The following is a 15,914-nucleotide window of genomic DNA, read 5'->3' as shown; positions in this document are numbered from 1 at the left end:
TGCAGAAGGTATAAGGAACTTTTGAATTCTAAGGTTGGTGAACCTGCTGTACTAAAGATATGCTATAGCAAATGATAAAGGGGCGTTCATCATGGATAAAAATGCCAAGCGGTGCCTCCTACTTGCGACTAAGCTTATCGTAAAAAAATTGATAAAACAGGCCGTTCTAATGTTCTAATTGATGTAGCATTAATGTAATAGATGGCGCGTACATACGCATTTCAGCCTAGAATAATTTTTAATAGCATTATAGGGCTAATAGTGAACGTATACGTTTTACATTGATAAATGCAGCTAATAAGTCATGTGTTTATGACTAATGTACCGACCAGCCTCCACTCACGTGTTGATGACTACATATCTGTGATTTACGGTGTAGTGCAAAATTTAAAAAAAGATTGAGTAAGCTTTTTGTATTGTCTATTTTTTATTTTATAATTTACTATGATACGTGTTAATATGTCAATCGTTTTTATGATTCTGAAGTTCAATGATTTGTCAGAATATAAAAAATTCTAGATTTAAAAAATGAGAAATTTTTAGTGTTCCGATTCTTTGCGTGTGACAATCAAATAAATATGCCTATTTGGGAATGAGTATTTTTTATAATTCAAAATCAGTTTTGATTTATAGTTATTCAAGCTTAAACAAATGATAGATTCTAAAAATCAAACAATATTTGAAAATTCTTTGATACTATCAATTTTTTTATCGTAAATTCAATACCTAAGTTTATTACTTTGTATTAAAATTCTAAGTGAAAATTTATAAAACTATGTACAAACCTTTGCCATTCGGCAAATTGCCTTGGCATATTAAATAAATACATACATACATACATACATACGATACGGAACTTTTAAATCTCTAATTTATTAATATATCGATAATCAATCATGTAAAGAATTACTTACTACCTTATATAAAAAAAAAAAAAGACCATTCGGCAGCCGAAATGGAAGTAGATTTCATTTTATTACTTATCAATCAAAATTACAATTGAATTTTAACGTATGATTTTTATTGTAATTATTACAATGATAGTGTTCTAATGAAAAAAATTAAATTAAAAATTTTATAAAACGAATGCAATAGCAAATTTCATAATTAACATAGCGGAATAAGACATAATTTTGGGACTACAGAAATGATATGATACTCAAATTAAAACTTATTTAAAGAGCTTTCAGATGCAATTTACAGAGATTCAATCAGTTATCTCATTCAAAAGTTATTTGAGTAAGAATGTGAAGAAATATAAATTTTTATGATTTTGAAAATTTTGAAATCATGGCATTTCTAAATGATTTCGAGACTACACATATATGGTACTCAAATTGAAGCTTATTTAAAGAGCTTTCAGATGCAATTTACAGAGTTTCAATAAGTTATACCATTCAAAAGTTATTCGAGTAAAAAAGTGAAGAAATATGAGTTTTTATGATTTTCAAAATTTTGAAATCCTGGCATTTCTAAATTACTTGACTGATTCAGCTCATCTTCGAACTTGACTTCGGTATTTATCTGTAGAATAAGTATGTTGAGTTTGGTTGAGATCCGTTGTAAATTGGCGACGTTATCGTCGTGACAAGCCGCGTTATATCCGATATATATATATATATATATATATATATATATATATATATATATATATATATATATAAACTTTTGAACCATATGTATTTTCTGACTCAGTTCGACGAGTATAGTCAGAATATAGCAAAATTTTTTAAAAGTTCCGTCATGAGGACCAATGCAATAGTTAGATTTCTATGAAATCTACTAATAATCTTATTTATTGATATAAAAAATGAAAAGTTCAATTTCTATTTTCAAAATTTAAAATTATTTATACACAAGAGTTTGTTTATGTTGAAATAAATATCATTTTTTACATAAAGACGAGTAAAAAAATAAATAAATAAATAGTTATTATTATTGTTGCAGAAAATGTTTCAAGATGACAGTTCGTCAAAATCTGACGAATTTGACGATGATATCGTTTATGTGGATGAGATGGAAGAATTATTCGATAATTCCGAATCAGATACAGAAAATGGTCAAATGGAAGCAGATGATGCAGAAACGGACGATGCTATAACTGTTTTTAGACATCATAACGGTATAATGAATTTTCCACTATTGTTATTAAGTTCAAACTAACATTGATAATTTTTTCTTGCATCATCTATATTGTAGATGCAATCATTTGCGGATCTTTATCAAATGATGGAAAAATTGCAGTTACTGGAGGTCAAGATGATGTTGCTTTTGTTTGGGATACATCATCAGGAGAAATGATTTATAAATGTTCTGGACATACGGATACTATTATTTTTGCTGAGTTCAATTATGATAATTCTTATTTAGCTGTTGGAGATATGAATGGTTTTATTCAGGTTTGGGAAATGAAAAGTAAAGTTATTGTTTGGGACTTTAATATGGGCGATGCGGCGGTAAGTACCTTAAATTAATTAATTTTAAATAAATTAATTAAATTAATTTTAATTATCAAAAATTATTTATTGCATCAAGAAATTTTTAATTTGCAGTGGATGAAATGGCATAATTTAGCAAATGTTATTTTGGCTGGTAGCACTATAGGTGAAACATATATGTGGAAAATTCCAAGTGGTGAATGTAAAGTTTTTCAAGGATATGGTCACAAAAATGAAACTGGAGCTCTTACACCAGATGGTATTTCTATCATTTTTTTTAAGCTGATCAATTATTTAGTAATTTATTACAATTATTTATTTTTAATTAGGAAAGAAGCTTGTTGCGGGTTACGAAGATGGAACAATACGTGTGTTGGATTTAAAAGGGGGTATTGTAGAATCAGCGATACCGGCGAATACAGCACATTCTCAAAATATTATATGCTTAGAGTGCCAAGTCGATGGTAAATTGATGATGTCAGCAGCGCAGGATGGAAGAACAGTTATTAGTACAGTTTCAAATGGAAAGATTATTAATGTACTCCAAAAATTACAAGAAAATAACACAGTTGAAATAGACAAAATAGATGATGAAGGAGCTGAATCTGAACCTCGAAAAAATTGGGTTGAATCAATAAGATTTTGTAGAAATCTTGAACTTCATTTAGCTGCTACCGGAACTATTGAAGGAGAATTATTTATTTGGGATATTTCTAAGCAAGTAATACGACATAAAATAACTCAAGAAAGTGGTATTGTTAAACTTGAATGGATAGGAAATTCGTCATTGTTGTGTACAGCTGGCTTAGATGGCATCGTAAGATTTTACGATGCAAGAACGAGTCAATGTCTCAAAGTACTTTATGGACATTCTAGAAGTATTCTTGATTTAAACATTGCCAAGTAATTATTGAACTTTTTTTTTCATTTTAATTTTTTTTTTATTGTGATTCATGATCTGTATTATTTTGTTTTAGGACTCAAAACAAAATTTTAACAACATCTGATGATGGCACAGCTCGAATTTTTGATATTTCTATCTTATGATAAGATTAACAAAAAAATAAAAATATGTATAAATAACGATTTTGTATCGTTTTCAACACTGATTTTTTCCGAATTTTCTTTTTTTTATCTATCAACTGAAACTAAATAATAACTTTGTTATCTGACGATTATTTTTATAAATAACTACGAGGGAGAGTATAAAAAGTATAAATTAAAGAAATCTTCATTCTTTCTGGAAACAGACAAGATTATTTTCATCATTCATATATTTTTTATACTATAAGATTATTAATCAGAGTGTTAATAACTTTTAAATTACTAATAGTGGAAAAAGTTATATCTCAGTATTATTTTTCAACAAATGAAGTTTATCTCGATACCATTGTTCCTCCAGAGAATGTCTTGTTCCATTCCAATTAAAATGTGTAGGGGCTTGGTTCTCACCATTGTCAAATTCAAAGTATGAACTTAATTCTATACCGAGTTTTGATCTGACAAGACCTATTCCATTTGCTGTTATTGGTCCTGGATGATAAACTTTGCCAGTTTGAATGTTCATAAATAGTTTATTTGGCTCAAATGATACCTATTTCATGTCAACTACTTTATAGTATTCTTTTGAATAAAATACAAAATAAATTATCAAAAGCAATAAAAAAAAAAAATACGAACCATTAAAGAATCTTCTCCATAGCCATAACTTAAAAAGTCTGAACCATTTTTGTATTGAATTATATGAGTAAAAACTATTGGCAAATTATCACATCTTACATAATTTATTTCTTTGCCACATAATGATAAATATGGAAAATCATTAGCATACCGATTTGTATCATTTATCTTAAGTCGTTTGAAAAAAAACGTAAGAAATTTTTTTTCTAGAAAAAAAATACAGACGCGTCTCGTTATGAATCCTATTAGGGCCAGTTTTTCAATCAATAGTTACAATTAAACTATCATTGTGAATATATATATATATATATATATATATATATATATATATATATATATATATATATATATATATATATATATATATATTTATGATGCATATAGATATATTAATAATGATAATTAAATTTTAATTATTGATTGAAAAACTGCTCCTTAGTGTCTCTTATATTAACGCGAGTCTGGTTAAAAAAAAGAAAAAAAATGGGATTCATAACGAGACGCGACTGTATTTAAATATTTGTCATGATTATTCTTAAGAGAAAAAAAAAACTTTACACTACTTTCAATTTTTCTATAATTTTATGTCCAACGTCAAAAAATTTTTTTTACACATCCATGGATATTTGTTAAAAATCTTTTTGAAATCTCTAAATTTCTTTTAGAAATTGTTTTGTTTTCATAATGTTGTAAATTATTGACAATAAATAAATTCAAAATTAATGAGTAATTCGAATACAGTCAGAGAATTATTCCTTTTTAAAGTACTGATTAAAAAATTTTTGTAATAAAAAAATTTTGTTAAATATCAAAATTGCAAACCAAAAAATGTTGATATAACTTGAATTTTAAATCGAAAAGTTTCATTCATTTGTTTTTCACAACAAATACATGAATTTATACCTCTACAAACAATTAAGACCTAAAATTTTACTGGAACCAAACTGATACTATTACCTTTAAAACAAGATGTAAAATTTTTCATCCGAGCATCATCTAAAAATAACTGTAAATGAGAATAAAAAACATTAATAAAAGTAAAATAAATACTAAATACTTTAATAATATGTATATACCATTCCTTGATGATTGATAAAATAAAAATATTCTCGTATGCGAGATTTTGGCGACTGACCTTGTATATAAGTAACCAAGGACTGAGTGTTAGAAATTTGAATAAGACGTGAATATTTCAATATATTCATCATGTTTCTAATGCTCAGGTTTTTATAAAATTTTTAATAATAATCTTTAAAGTCAATTATAAACTGTTACAAATATCCATCAAATTATTCTGTTTGAAAAAAAAATAATCTGAAATATTTCCATGATTAATATTAATACTTATATATAAAAAAAAACTTATTTGAGTAAAATCCTTTTTAGGGTATACGACAAAGCTAATTAAATTCATAATAATTTTACAACAGAACAACTGTCTTTATATGGTGAGACAAGTTTAAGTTTACATTAATAATGATTACTTAACAATTTATTAGCTAAGTGTGTATATTATTAATACTTATTAAAAAACGACTAAAGAGGAAAATTTTAATGTTTTACCATGAAAAAACGACAAATATGACATCTAACGACTCGACTTCGAAGTACATGCAACAATGTGAATATCAGGTACATACGAGCAGCAGGCAGCAGCGAGTATGGAGGCTATAGGCATCGTATCTGTTTAGTTCCTATAACGAGGAGAAAACCAGCTTCGGGAATTATCGGCCTTAATTTTTGTTCTGTGTATAGTAAAATACTCTTGCCTCGGGTCTGATGGTATTGTGATCGAGATTTTTTACGATCTCAACCTCAAGCTATTTAATAGTATCTCAAGTGATCTTAAATATAAGTTTCCACTTAATATTTTCTCAATTCAATCAACACGTCACTTGACTTCGTGCTACCCACCAATGAGTGGATTAAAAAAATAAAATGCAGCAAAGGATAATTGTATTAAATTTATAAAAATCTTGAGCGTATCTCAAGAAAGAGACTGCAGTTTATGACTTATTGTTGTTATTATGTTCTCATCCTAAATTCGCCTAAAAAATTATATTGACCATATATTGTAATTGTAAATAATTAATTATGCAGCCAAACTTTACTAATAAAGATAATTTTGTTGTTCTTGGCTTTTACGTTAAGTTTATTGTTTTCATCAAATGAATTTAGTGTACAATTGAATTATAATTCTAGTAGAATGGCTACGTCAACTAAAAAATCTTGGAAACTCCGTAAGTAAAATGGGTCCAATTTCTAATTAATCTTATTTCGATTTACATAATGATTCGCGTATTTATATGCATATAACTACGTGTATGTCTATATATATTTATGCAAACATACATCTGTAAATTTTTTATCTACTTTATTTTTACTATACTAATAATTATTATCATTTTACAGAAGATTTTACTGCTCATACTTCGAACGTTAATTGTCTTGCACTAGGTCACAAATCGGGAAGAGTTTTAGTGACTGGCGGAGATGATAAGAAAGTTAATTTGTGGGCAGTAGGAAAACAAAATTGTATAATGAGCCTAAGTGGGCATACTACTCCTATCGAATGTGTACGTTTTGGGCAAACTGAAGACCTTGTTTGTGCTGGTTCTCAAACTGGAGCTTTAAAAATATGGGATTTGGAACATGCGAAATTAGCTAGGACACTTACGGGACATAAAGCTGCAATAAAGTGTATGGATTTTCATCCGTATGGAGAATTATTATCATCAGGAAGTTTGGATACTGGAATTAAATTGTGGGACATCAGGAGAAAAGGTTGTATTTTTACTTACAAAGGCCATGATGAAATAGTTAATAGTTTGAAATTTAGTCCTGATGGACAATGGATCGCTAGTGCAGGAGAAGAAGGTATGGTTAAGTTATGGGATTTGAGGGCAGGGCGACAGTTAAAAGAGTTTACAGAACACCGAAGAGCAGCAACAACTGTTGAATTTCATCCTCATGAATTTTTACTTGCCAGTGGAAGTTTAGATAAGACAGTTCATTTTTGGGATTTGGAATCCTTTCAATTGGTATCTTCCACTGAACCTAATTCATCAACAATAAGATGTCTTCATTTTAGTCAAGGTGGAGAATGTTTGTTTACTGGAAGTCAAGATCTTTTGAAAATACATTGTTGGGAACCAGCACGAACATTGGATACAATACCTACGAACTGGGGTAAAATTCAAGATATTGCTATCGCACAAACTCAATTGATTGGTGCAAGTTTTAATGGTTCCAATGTGATGTTATTTGTTTGTGATTTAAAAAAAATAGCGCCTTTTACTAATTTTTCTCAATCATCTTCACCATTTGCTCATGGAAATCCAACAAGGAGAAGTTTTACAAAAGAAAATTTTAAAAAACCTTTGTAAGTATTAATGACGATACTGTTATAATGAATTTTTTACTAACTATTTTTTATTATTGTTTCTATTTAGAGTGAATGTAAAAACAACTATCGAAGAGGGACATGATAAATTAGGATTTGAGCCTGAAGACGAAATTCGGCCTGTTGAATTACCTTCTTTAGCTAATTGCGAAGATATTTTTCAACCTCATCGTTCATGTAAGCATAGATGTTTAAAATTATAATGTTGAAACTGTATTGTTTTGTGGTCTAAAATAATTTGAGTACTAAATTTTTTTATAAACAATCTTAATGTTACTAATTTTGGGCATTATATTTGAGTTATATACTTTTTGTGAATGCGCATGAATTGCATGTTATGTTTTAGTGTCTCGGACACCTCCACCAAAGCCTGAGACTGCTGCAAGGCCTCATGATTTTGGTAAGGAATAAATGTTTTTACGTTTTGTACATTGACAATCGTTTTTAACTGTGAATGCATTTTTTTAATATTACATGTTTGATATGTTCTATGTATGATTGGTATTCTATATAGTTGTTTATCTTTTAAGTATCTTGAGAGACTTGATAATTTTTTTTTTTTTACTGTAATGTAATATTTATTCTTGTTTTATAGATCCTACACAACCACAAATTATTCACAATCTCAGTACTTCAATGACAAATCTGAATACAACGGAAGAATTAAGTACTGTAGATAATTTAACATCTTCAAGTTCATTAGAGCCATCGACGTTATTTACAAAACCTGTGTCTGTTCGCAACAGTTCTATAAAATCATCACCTCCCGTTCAAAGACACTTGATTCATTCAAGCAGTCAAGTTAAATTAAATTCACAGTGTATAAATAATAGTATTGGTAGAAATGTTAAAAATTTTGCGCAAATTCCACCTTTAAGACAAAGCATCACACCATTCACTGGAAAAAAACCTACGCCTAATAATTCAAATATTCATCAACCTATGGGGCCTCAAAGATCAAATTCTACTTTGACATCTCGAGTTGCACCGATGGCAGCAGTCGCTCCAGTTGTCGGAGGTGATGGAAAATCGAAAAGTCGTGCACCAAGTCCAGATTCTCCAAAACATTTTTTCAAACGACAAAGTAGCTGTCAAGACAGTGAACATGGTTATGAAAGTGATTTTCCAGTGAAAATAAACACTAATATAAGACACAGTCCTTCAGATCCGGCTTTAAATCGACCAAATACTGGGCAAACCCGATCAAATTCAATAGCTCGAAATTTTATCAACTCTGGACCACTATCAGCTAGAAACCTATTAGCTGTTAAAAAAAATAATCGCGCTCAAGTACCTCCTAGTCTAAAAGTAGATATAAGAACATCACAACCAAGGCCTATTGAAACAATTGAGAACGATGAATTTGTGCCAATAATATCAGATAAACCAATTGGTTTAGAGATGGAAGACTTCTTACCAAATAACCTTGCAGGATTGGGAAGACTTGGGTATAGCCAGAGATTAACTGAAATATCAGAAATTGAAGTTATCAGTAGTATAACCAGAGGACATGATTCTATGATGATGGTTTTAACAAATCGTCAAAAATCTCTTCAAATTATTTATTCGTTTTGGCATAATAAAGATATCAAGTCTGCCATTGATTCTGCGGTTAGAATGAACGACTTATCTGTCATTGTTGATCTTTTAGGAGCTCTGAATTTGAAACCGTAAGTTGTAAATGCATTCAATTTTATATTTACTTTAAATGGTAGTTAACTAATCATTATGTAAAATAAATTTTAAATAATAGCGTAGAAAGTTTTGATAGTGAAGAAAAATTAAGCAAATTACAAGTTCGTTTTAATTTTTTTCATCTATAAATCTTTTAAATTTTAGGAGAACTAATCAGAATTAGTTCTTTGCCTACAGTTCAATGATGAAATTATGAAAATGTTTTGTTTTAGTTTTTTTTTTTAACTTTAGAGCGGATTTATTCTTTGTTTAAATCGAATTTTTAGAAAGAAATAGAGAAAAATTTTGCGATCTCTAGGTACGTTTGACGATTAAGTTTCTGTCAGAAAAAAATCAATAGGCCTGTTAGTGCGCACTTGTCATAACAAATGATCGTTTTTTTAAAAACAAAACCAATTATAAAATTCACTATTCATACATTATAAACACCAATTGATTTTGAAAAACGGTCACTCAAATCGCGTATAGCTTTATTGAGATCTTCTAGCGAAAACTTCACCGGTGTGTTAATTTTAATAAATTTTTATAATAAAATAAATTAAGATGAAAAACGTAAAAAATTATAGTCAATTGATAAAAGAAATACATAAAGTTGAATCGCAATGGGTTTCTCGGTATCAACCACAAAAAATCAAAATTCTTTTTGAATTAAAAAAAAAAAAGATACAACTTGATAACAAATGAAAATTAAAAAAAATAAAATTAGGAAAACGGTTGACCCTAAAGGCCATCCCTGCAACTTCCCGCTCATTTTATACTTAAGCGCACAAAACATTTATTACGTTTTTGAGCTCTTCGAGCTCAAAAATATAATTATCGTGTAATTTTGAGCTCTCCAAGCTCAAAAATCTGATAAAAGTTTGATAAAACACTATTTCTTAAATTTCAAAACTGCAATTACTTTTGAATGAATAAACCGATTTTCACGCGGTTGGTGGCATTCGACGCAGTTTTTCAGGCCTCATAAAGAATCTTTAAGTTTTAATCGATCGAAGTAGGAATTTCGATGTAATTCCGAAAAAACATTTTTTTCGGTTTTTTTTTCGACAACGATAACTCACGAACGAATCAACCGATTTGGGTCGGGATAACAGCAATCGACGTGGTTCTTTTTTGTTAAGAGCTGATTAGTTTTTGGAATTGATCAGTAAAGCCGTTTAAAAGTAATTCCAAAAAAACCACATTTGAAAAAATTTTTTTTTTTAGTTTTTTTGAGATTTCTCAAAATCTACCGGTTCGAATTGGTCCAAATTTCTTTCAAAATCTAAGTTTGGTCAAGCCCTTTCGAATGGCACCAACCGCGATGAAATCGGTCAAGCCGTTCAAAAGTTATGAGAAGTTTACATACGGCCACACACACACACACACACACACACACACACACACACACACACACACACACACACACACACACACGAGACATACGGACATCACCGTGGAAACATTCGGGGAGGCTTCCTAGGACTTCAAAACGTCAACATCCGTTGAAAACTCGATTTTCGAAAAACGGGGTAAAACCAATAACTTCCTGATTTTTGAAAATTTTCAATTTTCTTAGCGGAAAGTTAAAAAATTGTGATTAGGGGAAAAAAAAAATAGACTCTAGATGGGCCCGTTGCTCGTGGCTCTCTCAAAATTATAATTATTTTGGTGAAGGGTTAAAGTTAAAATCAATTAATAACACTTAGTTATTTAATATGAGTACGTATATTAATAAAATCAGTCTAATTAAATTTAATGGAACCAGTCGAACTCCGGACATACGTCCGGAGTCTTGGATGTTTGTCGGCTGACTGGCATGCTCTGGATTTGCATCCAGTACAATAATTAAAATTTATAAATTTTGCAACGCCGCATTTCAGGCTACCCTATTCTAGAGTCGTCGTCGAAGTCCAGCTCTCACGCTCGGTGTTTAAGCTGGAGCCTGAGGAGTCTCTTATCAGAAAGAAATTTCCGTTACTTTGCTTATGATGATTAAAAGTCATCACCAACGAAGCAAACGATAATTCTCGGAACTATAAACTAAATTAAAATTAATAACCTGCAATTTTTTTTAATTTAAAATCGACGGGAACGTTACACTAATAAGCACTGTCTCTCAAGATTAAAAGGTTACGATGTAACAAGGCAGCTAAGCTATGACGAAATATTTTTGCATAATATAAATCAAGTAGAAATAAAAAATTTACTTTGACACTCTTCTATATGAATGTTCAATTTTATCAAAAAGCCATTCTTATAGTTCTACTATAATTTTAAAACTGAACTCTATGAAAGCAATAAAAATTTTATCATATCGCATAATGAAAGATAAATTCAGTTGACTCATATTCTTTGACAAAGTGTTAAATCTAAAGTTTATTTTTTTTTTAATTTTAATCTGGATTAATTATATAATTTCTTATTCCAACAAAAAATGTTTAATAACGAAGATTTTTTATTTTGTATTTTCTAGAACTGTTTGGAATTTGGATGTATGTAATTTACTACTCAGGCCAATTACTGAACTGATCCAGAGTAAATACGAAATGTAAGTTAATAATTACTATTTCTAGATTAAAATTAGTGATTTATTCCACTATGTACGTCCATCACCATATAAATAACTTGAAAGTTAAAAGACTATAAAAGTTTGAGTGCATCTTGCTAGTGGTTAGGTTATTATATTTTAGCCACAAACTTATTATTTTTTTTCCTTATAATGCTCTTAAAATAAAAAAGAAAGTAGATGCTAAAATTACACTCTTATACTTCATGGCACAATGCACAAAATTAAATAAATGTTCAATAAAATGATTTATATTTAGAAGAGACAGTTCTCATGTGTATTATTACTGATATTACTATCAATAAAAGACAACTGTGTAATATAAACTCGGAAAATATTCTTATTGTTAACGTTTATAATACAATAACCATCGCATGCACATGTAAATCTTCTCACGAATAAAACCAGTTGTCTTTCTACTGCAATAAAACCTTTTCTTTTCATACTTTTGCGTATAGGAAAAGCTAATTCAACATTTTAAACCCAACGCTGCAGTTTACATAGAGAAGGACGTAGGGTTACTGGAAAATTAGCCAAGACAATAAGATACAGTAGCAGATGCAAATTTTTACATTGAGATTTTCTGACGTGTATCTATTATTGAATAATGGATTGAAATTTTAAAGGGCTTACGACTTGCGCACATATGTTAATATTTTTTTTTTTTTTTTATTATCAATTTTCAATAGGATTGCTCGCCACACGATAAACAACAGACACGTGCTTGTTTGTCTGTTGAAATTTATTTTATTATGTCGATGCTAGATATCAAGTGTATTGATATTTCTTTTTTTTTATCGTGATAATATTTTAAATTGATATATTTAAAATAGTTGTATCGTGCTATAAAGATTATTATATTACTCTCTCATTTTCTATTTCCTTCTCTCGCACTTACTATCTCTTACTCACTTTTACTCATGTATATTTTTAAATACTTTACTTATTTATTAAGAAAATCTGAATTGAACTTTTTTTTTCTTACCTTTAAATTTCTTATTTAATTCTGGTTTGAGTGTTTATAATAATCTTAAGAAAAGTTGTGATAATTATTTATCAGTAGGCTCCACAATACAATATATTAACCTCTGGAAATATTTAGAATTTTTTTTAAACAATCACATATTCTTTTTTTTTAATTTATCAAAAATGAAATAAAATTTAAAGAACCAAAAAATGACATTTTCGTATTTTATTGAATTGTTTTCTTTTTTACTTATAGAATATAAAAAAAAATCGCTAATATCTATTCTTCGATATTTAATTGCCAAAAACCTGAATGGACCTCTCTTCTAAATATAAAATTATTAACAATAATTATTACCAAGGTTTTTCACTTATTTATTATTGATATAATAGTAATTAAATATTATTAAAGTTTTTTTTAGTTCGTGTCAAATCAAAATGATAAGAAGATAAGGAAAATTAATTTTTTTATGTTCGTGAAGATCTTGATTTAAATTATCAAAAAATTTATTTAATCGTCCGAATTTTAGAGTTTCAATTTTTAAATTTTAATGAATTAATTTATATATTAAGTTATCATGTGAGGCTTATAACTTGACAGTTTTGTATAGAATAGTCAAGTTTGCATAACTACATGCTTAGTTTCACGGTTCATTTGCTACACTATTTACAACGTATCGCCCGGCCCCAAACTCGTGAGAAAAAAATTTCAGCCATAAATCTTCATGTATACTTTTTACAACATATTATTTAATTGACACGTATTGTAGAATATAGTTATAGATGCATCGATAAAATTTATAAAAAAAGCAATATCTACTTATAGTAAAGTTAATCTATTATTTTTTATTTATCAAAATATATTATTTATATTACTCATTACGACGCTAAACAGGAATTTATTGCTGACATTTAAAATTTGTCATAGTATTTCAAGAATAAGCCTTTGAAAAACCCTTTATTGGTGATACAAAATTCAAGCGAGTTAAATTAGAACATTCGCAAGCCCCCGTTATATATTACAATTGTTATGCTTCAATAAATGTTCTCTAAACTATAAGGCGTTACTATTTAGTGGGTGGCTACTGATCAAAATTATACAAATAAATAAAAATACTAAATTTTAGTAAAAAAATATATTTTTCAGTATCTTCAATAATTTTTTCGACCGTTTTGTAAATTGAGAGATTATACTAAAACTCGTTTTACTTGTAGGTATGTGACGGTTGGTTGCACGGCGTTGAAATTGATTTTGCGGAACTTTGCTCCAGTGATTAAGTCAAATGTCGAGGCGCCATTGCATACCATTGGCGTAGATGTTTCTCGAGAAGAAAGGTAATTCTTAATTAATATTTTGTAATATATTTGGTAATAAGATACCTTCTTGTAATTAGGTCTAGTTTAGAGATATTTATCACGAAAAGTAAACTATTTATAAATTTTGATGTTAATCATTATTTGAAGAAACTTTATATAAAATATAAACAAAAAAATTGTTATTTTTGCTTTAAAAAAAAAAAAAAAAATCAATATTTTACGTGTAGTAGGGTAATAAGGCCTGTACCAATTTAGTATACTTACTTGAATAATTAAACTATATTTAATGTATTTGGTATCGGAAATCAATAATCATATTAGTTTTTAAATAATATTATGATTATTGATATTAAATACCAAAGATATTTAAACTATAATTTAACTATTCAATTATGTTGAAGTAGGCCTTACATTAACCGACTATAGTAAAATAAGGCCTAATTGTAAGATTTTTTAAAATGTTTAATTTTATTTTTGTTCGTAGTAATAGTTACCATTTTTTATTTATATTTTATAGAAAATGTCCTTAAATAATGATTAACATGATGAATACTTTGATAAAATTGAATATTTTTCATTTTATCATAAATATCTCTAAACTAGGTCTTATTATCCGCTGGTATCTTATATTCTTTAAATGCAAAAACAAAAAAAAATATGAATTTGATTTTTTTCATATAGATATCATAAATGTCTATCATGTTATGAAAAACTAGAAGCAATGAGGACTTTGATAAAGAAAAAGCAAATGAGCTCAGGACAAGTTGGGTCATCTTTCCGTGAAATAAATGTTCTCATGAATACGCTAGTGTGACCGAGGCGATTACAAGCCGTTGTTTCTGCGGTGCTACAAAAAACTTCCAAAAAGTGTAAGAATTGCCAATCTCATAAATTGAGACTGAAATAAAAGCCTATTGTGTACTTTAGTGCATTTGTTTGACCTCGCGGTTGCCGACTAGTCTTTCCGAGAGATGAATGAATGGAACAAAATTTAAAAAGTATATTTTTTTTTGTTCAAAAGTGATCTATGTTAACAATCTATTGTTATATTATTTTTAATGCCATATACTCATGAACATCATATAGATAAGAAGAATAAACCTTTAAATATATATAATAAAATTGTACCGGTCGGGTTTTCTGTGGTTTTCCCATATAGTTATGGAGGTAAAATGTCATTATAGAAGTACCTCCATACTATTTAAGACCGTAATGCAAATGCAGGTACTGATTATACAGTCAACGCTCTCTGTATTTGACTCACCCGTATAGGACCATTCTCTGTATTTGACTCGTCCTTGTCCATAAGAGCTGTGTAAAATCGTCAAATACAGAGGAAGAATGTGGTCAAATACAGAGAGCGGTCAAATACAGAGAGATCCAATACAGAGAGCGTCGACTGTAACGCGTAAGTCGGCCACAGTCGCAGCACATGTGTGTCGGGCATGAGAGAAAAAATCCCGACATGCAGGGGGGTGGGGACGAAAAAGTGGTTGAGAGTTATAATGACGGGGTTGAGAGATTATATTGCGGAGAAAAAAGTGGAGAGACAATAATTCCCCACCCTCCCTTGTAAAACACTCTACAGTGATACAAGTAAAACCATCCTCAATTATAACCTCAATTATTATATATAATAAAATTTACAGTAATTAAATACAGCCCGATTAATAGAAACTTATGCTAATAGTTTTTCTTTGTATCTTAAACGTTATAGTACTATCGATCAATAATGTGCGGAATCGTGAATAATTAAAAACATTAAAAACAGAACAGATCGAAATGGATGTACTTGATGTAAGATTCCAATTAATTTTATTACACTCTTGTTGATGTTAAAACATTCAGTTTTTACTTCATATATATC

General features: G+C 28.8%; 3 protein-coding genes across 4 annotated transcripts; 2 read left to right on the top strand and 1 right to left on the bottom strand.

Moving 5' to 3' along the window:
• The first annotated feature begins 252 nt into the window (after positions 1-252).
• LOC123263389 (angio-associated migratory cell protein) lies at positions 253-3,518 on the top strand. Its single transcript, XM_044726122.1, has 6 exons — positions 253-402; positions 1,948-2,122; positions 2,200-2,456; positions 2,553-2,697; positions 2,768-3,341; positions 3,416-3,518. The coding sequence occupies exons 2-6, from the start codon at positions 1,951-1,953 to the stop codon at positions 3,483-3,485; spliced, it is 1,218 nt and encodes a 405-aa protein (XP_044582057.1). The 5' UTR covers positions 253-402; positions 1,948-1,950; the 3' UTR covers positions 3,486-3,518.
• A 154-nt stretch (positions 3,519-3,672) lies between these two features.
• LOC123263408 (UPF0598 protein CG30010) lies at positions 3,673-5,765 on the bottom strand. Its single transcript, XM_044726160.1, has 5 exons — positions 5,682-5,765; positions 5,195-5,282; positions 5,076-5,124; positions 4,119-4,324; positions 3,673-4,032 (listed from the first exon to the last, which is right to left on the bottom strand). The coding sequence occupies exons 1-5, from the start codon at positions 5,729-5,731 to the stop codon at positions 3,781-3,783; spliced, it is 645 nt and encodes a 214-aa protein (XP_044582095.1). The 5' UTR covers positions 5,732-5,765; the 3' UTR covers positions 3,673-3,780.
• A 255-nt stretch (positions 5,766-6,020) lies between these two features.
• On the top strand, positions 6,021-15,168 carry LOC123263367 (katanin p80 WD40 repeat-containing subunit B1). Of its 2 annotated transcripts, XM_044726064.1 has the most exons (8): positions 6,021-6,358; positions 6,531-7,500; positions 7,571-7,698; positions 7,868-7,921; positions 8,117-9,191; positions 11,672-11,746; positions 13,946-14,065; positions 14,729-15,168. In XM_044726064.1, the coding sequence occupies exons 1-8, from the start codon at positions 6,325-6,327 to the stop codon at positions 14,859-14,861; spliced, it is 2,589 nt and encodes an 862-aa protein (XP_044581999.1). In that variant the 5' UTR covers positions 6,021-6,324; the 3' UTR covers positions 14,862-15,168. The 2 variants fall into 2 exon arrangements, with proteins under 2 accessions (XP_044581999.1, XP_044582000.1); XM_044726065.1 differs by lacking the exon at positions 7,868-7,921.
• Positions 15,169-15,914: the final 746 nt, after the last annotated feature.

This window comes from Cotesia glomerata, linkage group LG4 (genome assembly GCF_020080835.1).
Source record: "Cotesia glomerata isolate CgM1 linkage group LG4, MPM_Cglom_v2.3, whole genome shotgun sequence".
NCBI lineage: Eukaryota > Metazoa > Arthropoda > Insecta > Hymenoptera > Braconidae > Cotesia > Cotesia glomerata.
This window is presented reverse-complemented; position numbering and strand designations above follow the sequence as displayed.